The 8,264-nt window shown below is 52.3% G+C and overlaps 1 protein-coding gene across 1 annotated transcript in view; it reads left to right on the top strand.

Annotated features, from left to right (window-relative positions):
- Positions 1 to 1,063: 1,063 nt before the first annotated feature.
- LOC104620040 (collagen alpha-3(VI) chain-like) overlaps positions 1,064 to 8,264 on the top strand; it is a gene marked incomplete at both ends in the record, with an annotated part of 9,639 nt that continues 2,438 nt past the window's right edge. Inside the window, 4 exons of the mRNA XM_010286120.1 lie at positions 1,064 to 1,324; positions 3,139 to 3,213; positions 5,358 to 5,537; positions 5,650 to 5,703. Of these exons, the coding sequence (XP_010284422.1) occupies positions 1,064 to 1,324; positions 3,139 to 3,213; positions 5,358 to 5,537; positions 5,650 to 5,703 (570 nt within the window). The remainder of the gene's footprint in view (positions 1,325 to 3,138; positions 3,214 to 5,357; positions 5,538 to 5,649; positions 5,704 to 8,264) is intronic.

Below are 8,264 nucleotides of genomic sequence, written 5' to 3' on the forward strand. Positions count from 1 at the left end.
ATCTAAACGTGGGACAAGCCACCTACCCGTTGCCTAGCTTGGTAGTACAGCGACAGAGCACTTCTCTGTCTAGCGTGGCCCGTTTGCTTTCCGTCTTTCCCTTGTAGCGTTACCCCTTGGCCAAGTTTTGCTATTTATGGTGATTCATCCAACGGCATTGTCCGAATTCTCCGTCAGCTAATACACACAGTTCTGTTAGTTCATCGCGGCATCAGCGTGGAGACCCCCTTGGGCATGCCAAAGCTCTTCCCCGTGGGCACGGTTCACGTAGAGGAGTTTTCCCGTGTGTTTTTGGAAGGGGGTGCAGGCAGCTCTGCACTAGCTGGGCAAGCAACAAAGAACACGTTGTCAAAGCACAGGGATGCTTAACCAGTCAACGAACGCACGTCCCCGTGTAAATAAGGAATAAAAAGCAATGAATAAAAGCCATCAGCTTTTGCAAGGTTAATGCTTTCATCAGCTTGGGGGGAACAAACATTTCTGGGTGTTTCTTGCTCCACTGTTGCTTCCAAGCAGCATTTATAAAAGTCCCATCCAATACTCTGCCGTAGCTGGAAAACCTTTCCCTAATAGCTTCTTTGACCAGTCTAAGGTTCGACCTTAAGCAGGCTTTGCTCGAAGATCTTCAGCAGTTCAGAGAGAACTTCAGCAGTTCAGGGAGTTCGTTGCACCCTGGAGAAGGAGGTTCTGGCTGGACACGTTTACAGTTGTTGGGAAAGTTGTGCCGGGAATCACATTTCAGGCTGTGTAAATCTCGTAAAAAAAAAAAAAAAGAAAAAAAAAAAGAAAAAAATTGCTTTGATTTGCTAGATTGCAGCAGATTATTAAAAAAAGAAATAAACCATTTGGTAAACCGTCTAGGCTATGAAAAAAAAGCCTCCCAGCAGTGTGCTGGGTTGGGCATCTGGGATAGCAGATGGTTTGCATGTGCCACAACTGGCTGCAGACAAATTTATTTGCTGTGGACTGGGCAGGAGCTCCTGCAGCACTGAGACACTTCTTCCTTGAGGAAAAAGTCCTCTTCGAGTCCTTGCTTAGCGTTCCTTCTGATCTTGCATTGCAGCAAAGACCCACGACATCCAGATCACAGACGTCACCGAGAACAGTGCCAGGCTGCGCTGGGCCAGCCCCGAGCCGCACAACGCCTACGCTTTTGACATCACCGTCACCTTGGCGCACGACCACTCTCTCGTGCAGAAGCAAAACCTGACCGGCGCTGAACACGTCATCCGAGGGCTCAAAAGCGGACAGAAATACCTTGTCGTCATTACCGGCTACCAGAAATCCCAACCCAAAGTAACCTACACAGGGACATTCAGCACAAGTAAGTACCTCTTGAGAAAAACACATCAGCTTATTTTTTTTGGAAAATGGACACAAAAAATGGAAAAAAAAAAAAAACCGTGTAAGGGATGGGGAATCCGTTGGTATCAACGATCATCCCAACCGGGGCAACGCTCAGTTGTGTCATTGCGTGTCTGGCATCCTCCGGACCAGCAGCCGGACCTGGTTGCAAATGCGTTTCCTTGGCAAATGCAAGTTGACACTCCAGCAGTGTTAAATCGACACAGACTGTGGGAGAACTAAAGCCAGTCCCAGAAGGGGTTTGTCTTATTGTGCTTGCAGGAGGCTTTGCACAATGCGTCTTGGTGGGGTCCAGCCAGCATTGCTGTAATTAATAGTAAGAGTCAAACTGGGCTAACACGGAGTAAATTCAGTCCAGCCTGCTTGCAAAATAAGACAGAAAAGCCTCTTCCCCGATCGCCATTTCCATAGCCACCCATCTGCTCCGCGTACTCTATTGTCAAAACAACCTCACAGAGGAGAGATTAAACGGAGGGGTTGGTGCTTCGGGGATCCGAGCTCCCTGTGTACAGCTCACATGTAAACCTCACCAAACCCCGTGGCATGGCTGAAAGTTGCTGTCTAAGACACAGCCAAGTTTTATTTTTTTTTCTGTAGTTTGGCACAGAGGTGGCTTGGCTTGGTGGTATGGAGAAGTTTGTGCTGGTCCTGCCAGGGCTGCATCTGGCTGCTTCTGGCACTTGGGAGCCAATTTTGGTGCCCACGGAGAGCCTTTCCATTGGCTTCAGAGGGTTTGGATCAGGTCTGAAGTCTCTTACCTTGGCGAGCAATAAATGTGCCCACAAAAATGTTGAGAAAAGACATCAATGTGTAGAAGTAACATTTGCATGTGTTGAGCTGGAGCTCTCGATGCCCAGGGAAGCTGCATTTCCCATACAGTACGTCTCAAATGGGAACAAACGGGTCAGGCGGCGGTGATTACACCTCCGCCCACAAGCTGTGACCTGTACGCTGGGTAGCACTGCCCCCTTGACCCACACCCTCACCCTCCACCAGAGAAAAGCAAACCCAACCCTTCCTGTGGCTGCAGCCCCCTCCTGCTCTCCAGCCCCACAGAAAATGAGCCACGGTTTGCCCTGGAAAGGGGCACGATGCAATACGGTGCAGTCATGCAAGGCATGATGCAATATGAACCACGTTCTCCTTTCCATCACAGGGGATTTCCTCCCCTGGTGACAGCCCTCAACAACGTAGCTCCTAGAGGGATGTGAGGCCATGGCGGGAGGAGTGTGGTCAAGGAGAGGCGTGCAATGCATGGGCAGTCTTTGGGGGCTGCAAGGGAACAAGAGAAGATCCATCGTGGACTATTTGCTGCCCTGGAGGATGCCTTTTTTCCCTGCCCTCTCTAAGGCCAGAGGAGCAAAGCTAAACCACCTACAGAGAGGCCACGTCTGCTCCTCCGGAGCCCTCCAGTTGCACGCTGCGGGGTGAGCAGGAGCCACCCAAGGCTGTCGACATGGAATCCTGGGGACGCTCCTTTACGGTCACCCCCGAGGACGAGCCCGACCGTGCAGCAGAGCCGCCGGCTGGGGAGAGCAAGGCGAACCCGTCCTGGCGCAGCTGGGCGGTCGGGGATTACTCATCCCGTCAGCTGCCTCCAATAAACATTTCTGAAATGTATGCGCTAGGGTAAACACATCCAGAGCCGGCTCCTGCGACTTGTGCGCGTCCCCCTTGCCGGAGCTGGGGCCAGCGAGTTTGTTTATGGGTGCGCCGCGGGCGCTGCCGCAGATCCCCTTCCTCTTGGCTGACCCCGCTGCTTCTTCCCCCCAGAGACCCCAGCGCAGCCCAAGGTGTCCCTGGCCAACATGATGCTCAACACCGAGCCGCTGGAAGGGCCTGAGAGCGGTGAGTGTGGGCGATGGTGGGAGTGTTGGGCTGGGGGGCTCTGCCAGGACCCTCAACAAGAGCCTGGCTGTTTGAACCGGTCTTCGCCTCGCCTGCTCCCAAACCCGGCCTTTCTCAGAACCCCGCTAACGCCAAAGGATCTGCGCGTCCTTTGCTTTGCCGAGCCAGCAGATTATGAGCTAGGTGACAGCCTTGGCCACGCAGACCTGAGCCCTGCACCGGGGTCTCTGCCCCGTGCTGGATCCAGAGCCCCCTGAAGTCACTGTGATCTTCACGGGGGACTCAAACCAGGTCTTGTTTCCATCGCAAGGACGGGAGACAAGCCCGGGCTCAAGCGCTGGCTGCTCTCCAGGGACAGGCTGTGCCCCATGGCCCCTCCGGCACGTGTAGATGCAGGCGTGGATGCAGAGCATCACTCGGTGCTTGTTCACACTCTCGTTCCCCATTTGGGACAAAGAATAGGTCTTGGCTCCTTGGTTTAACACACAGCGCCCAACAAGGGCTTGACCAACGGCCAGAGATTGCAGGGGGGTTAGTGTCAAAAATTTGCATAAATCTGGCTAATTGGTAGCCCCCCTCCAGTTTCACCCACCTTCCCACGCCCTCTTCTCTGCCACCAGTGGCGTATGAGGAAAACCGCTAAACGAGCACGCTGTCAGCTCCTACTCTGTTGTTAAGCCCGTTAACCTGTGTTAATAACCCATAATCACTGTAGCTCTTAATACGTCATCTCATTGCGTTTGTTGACATCAAGCTCATTGTATTGGTGTATTACATCCAGTTGTCCCATTACGTGCCAGGCTGCAACCCTTCTTCCTCCAAGGGTCTGGAAGGGCTCTCAAACTTCATAAGCCGTGTTGCAGGCACCAGCTATGGATCTGGCATCCAAAATTCATCCCTGAATCACCACTCTCGTGTTTTTCTCGAAGCGTTTTGCTTGCACTGTGGCTCGTTTTCTTCCTGAGGTGATCTGAGAGCATGGGGAGACGCTGCTGCTGCTCAGTGCGTTCCGCCAACAAGGGATGCAAAGCTGCTGTTGGGGTCTGGCTGCTCGCATGGAAAGGGACGAGCATGGATCTCATGCCTGGCTGGTGGAACCGCTTGCTGCAGGAGAGGGGCTGAGGGCTTGTGCCGGGCTGGGACCACCTTATTTCTGCCTTGCGGGATGTCCCATCATCCCACCCTTTCCATGCCTTCACTCTCATTTGGTCCCTCTCCCTGCCACTGACATCCCCTCTGAAGCCTTCACCTGGCTTGTCCCCACCAGGTGACACGCACCCCCCATGGCTCCGTTTAACCCCTCATGTCCCAGCCCTTCGGACGCAAGGTGTGTAGCCTTGCGTAGGGCAGTCTGCCCTAAGGAAAACGGGTGTGCCGTGAGCTCACTCGGTGCTTCAGCGCAGACCTCTCCACCTCAGCTCCTCTCGTTGACCCACCTGCAGCCAACAACTCTGCCCGAGGATGTATGGCAGCCGGCAGTTTTGGGGGAAACACTCCCCAAGGTTGCTGACCTGAACTTTTTCAAGAGGCTAAAGGCATTAGAGCGGGGGTTTGGGGGCAGGTTGTTTAGCTGAGGCTTCTCGAGCTCTCCGTGCAACGGGAGAGACCCATGCTTAAATCTTCCTATGGACCTTGGAGGAAGCCCCAAATTCTGCCCTCCTGCCAGCATGGGTGGCCCATCTTTGCTAATAAAACCTCTGGGATTTGGACCGAAGTTACCATTTCTGGGCAGGAAAGGAACGTATGTTTAAATCCTCATCGAGCCTTAAAGTCTAGCACGTATGGCTTGCATTTAACATAAAAATAAACACACTTAAGGATTAAAAGTTACTGTCAAGACAAAGAACTTTGAAAATTGAGGGGGGGGAGGAGTTGTGTGAGGGCCCAGTCCTGTGGGGAGTAAGGGGCTCCCACCACCCTGGTCCAGACAGAGACTTGGGGTTTGGAGGTGGGGCGAAATCAAGAGCAGGGAAGAGCAAGCCAGGGGCTGGGGAAGGTTTGCGTTTAGGAAGAGAAATCACACGACAAGGAAACACCACCAGTCCTGTACCGGGCTTTTTTTTCTTTTTTCTTTTCAATCTCTTTGCTTTTTCAGCTTTTAACCCTTTCAGAGTCACTCAACCTTTGCACCTTTTGACATGCAGATTGGCCAGACCCTTGCTTGCTGGACTTTGACATGGGCATGCAGTGCAAGGACTATCAGATTGTGTGGTTCTTTGACTACAAAACCAAGATCTGCAGCCAGGGTTGGTATGGTGGCTGCGGTGGTAATGCCAATAGATTTGAGGCCGAAGCCGAGTGCGTTAGCAAATGCTTAAAACCATGTAAGTACCAGGCGGGGATGAATCCTTTTTTATCTTATCATATTGTCAAATAATGTTTGGATTGGAGAGAAAACATGGTTTAAAATCCAAACCCACCCACTTTTTCCTCCAGCAGCAGCTGAGAAAGCCATGCAGCAGCCACCCCTTGAGAAAAGATTATCGTCAGGTAACACCCACAAAAAAAAAAAAAAATCACCAACCGAAGCAAATCCATTATTTCGCCTTGACCATTTCACAGCATGCATCCAAGCTTGTCCAACACAAGATCACCAGTAGTACAGACTTGGTTTTCATTTGCTCCTTGACATGACCGTGCCCTACCATCTGCTTTGCATGAGCAAGTCGCCTTGCACGCGGGTTGTCACGCCAGGACGCGTTGTGTTTGCGTGACCTGAGCGCAAACCACCGCTCTACGGCAAAATCACGCACTGGATTTCATCAGCAGCGTGGGGTTGCTGAACTGGTCCCAAAGCAGTTTCTGTTATCGCCGCGCGACTAACCAATGCCCCCTCCCGGTGGTGTGCCTTCGCTGAGAGGCAAAGTATTGCAAGCGTCTCGTTGCCTGTAACCAAAATGCTTGATGGAAAACCAGTCCATGGGGCTTGGGGCTTGCGTGCAGACGTTCTCCTTTTGCACCAAAAGATAAAAATCGAAGTTGAGAGAGGAGCCCGTAGGAAAATGGCAATGGCCTCCTCTCCTCAAGGAGTTTCTGAGATTAAGAGGTTGTGTTTGCGAACCTCTTCAAGACCTGGGAAGGAAGTCGAGACGCGGTCAGCTGTGTTGGTTCAGGAAGGGGTTTGGGATGGGGACGTGACACCAGCCAAGCCTTGCTACCACAGCAGCCTCTCCCTTGCCGTGGTGGTTCAGGGCCCTCTGCGGGGACGGGAGGGAAACCTAGGAGCAACGCAAGCTCTGGTGCCTGACGGCAGGGCTTCAACCCTCGTAGTGGAGCGAAAAGGCAAATTAAGGACCCATTTGATTTCCTCAGGTGTATTTTAGGCTCCTTACATCGGACTCGGGTATTTCAGCCACTGGCAGCCAGAGGAAGCGGCGTACGGCTTGTGCAGGAACCTGTGGCTTCAGTCTAGAGTAGGATCTCATCCTCACAGGGCAGGGAAGCCTCCCTGATGTGTTTTTCCCCCGGGGGCACGTGTTTCTGCTAGCCCCATCCCACAGACCAGCCCCTTCTGCTCATCGTCACATGCCCTGATGATGTTTCCAGCAACTGTTGTTCAGGCTAAAGTGATATTTCATGAACTTGGCGCTGCTCTGCCCTGGGCAGATAGTCAAGAAAAGCAACCGAGGGGCCCTGGAGGGATGCTCGTGTCTCTGCCCGCCCCGCCAGGGTCCCCCGCTCTGTTCACCACCTGATTCTCTTCCCGTTTTCTGCAAAACCGCAGCCTGAACCCACCATGGAAAACGAGACACGGGAGCTCACGTCCAGCTCAGCTTTTAAAATGCCGGGCATGGGGTCTGGCTCTGTGTTCAGCCCGTACCAGGTACCATAGCCAGGTGCAAGCACGGAGAAATGAGTGGGTCTCCCAAACCTTAGGGCTTTTCGGGTGCAAAAACGTGCTCCAGACCCACCTTTTCAATAGCTGAGATAGCCTTTAATTACTGCAATTTTTTTAAACTTCCCCACCCCCCCACGACAAAATTAAATGTAAATGCAACTGAGGAGCTCAGGCACATTTTCTCCATGGGATGAAGTGAAGCCCCAGCTTGCGGTGGCTGCCCCCATCTTTTGAACCTGCCAGAGCCAGCCACAGCTTAAAAACACATTTTAGCTCCCTAGTTCTTGCTCTCCATCAATTCTTTGAAATTTTTGAATTAGCTTCCGTTTCCTTTATTGTGTAAACTGAAAATTGCAATGCCAGTGAATTTTCAGCAGCTTTCCTGAAGCCGGATCTGCCCTTAAAGCGTTGGATTCAACCTAAAGCGTTGGATTCAACCCTGAAGGTTGAATTTCCCTCTCTGCATCTGCTGATCCTGAAAGCTGCTTCCACTCTCAAAGGGGATGAAGCGGGGGGAAAGCTGGGCTGCCTGGACCCCGTGCCGCAGAGAAAAATTGTATTATACCTCCCATCAGCTGAACATTTTGCTTACTTGGTTGGATTCCCGAAAGGGTGCGCGTGGGGTTTGGGGTAGAGTCATTCTTGTATTCACATCTGCTGGCTTTCAGCGTTTTGGAAGGCAGGGAAGAAGGGAGATGGACTTTGAACTAAAAAAAAAAAAAAAAAAAAAAAAATCTGAATATAAAAAGGCAACGAGCCTGCCAAAGGCATGGGGAAACTTTTGGCTGTAGGAGCCCGAAAGCAAAGCTGCACTGGAAGGTCAATATTCATTTCAAATTCCAAGGAGAAATGGAGATTAAAAAAGAAATCTTGCTTCAAAAAGTTGCATTTAGAACAGGACGTGGGCACGAGCGTCCTTTCAGACACGTCTCCTCTCTGGGAAGGGACATATTCCCAGCTCCTCCTGTCTAAACGGTTAAGCCACCGCTCAAACCACCCACCCAACCTCCCTCTCGCCCGCGGCAGCGTGGACCCCTCGAGTCTGACCCCCCTTGACCGCGGCGTTGTTCTGGCAGCGACCTGTTCGGTCCCTCATGGCACGGAGGGGGAAAAGGCAATTAAAAGGAGCGGGCAGAACGAGCTCAGCCGTTTGGCAGAGTCTGCCCAGAAGCACGCCCGACACCGGTCTGGGCATCGCCACCTCCCCGCCCGG

This window comes from Phaethon lepturus, unplaced genomic scaffold, assembly GCF_000687285.1.
Source record: "Phaethon lepturus isolate BGI_N335 unplaced genomic scaffold, ASM68728v1 scaffold40874, whole genome shotgun sequence".
Taxonomy (NCBI): domain Eukaryota; kingdom Metazoa; phylum Chordata; class Aves; order Phaethontiformes; family Phaethontidae; genus Phaethon; species Phaethon lepturus.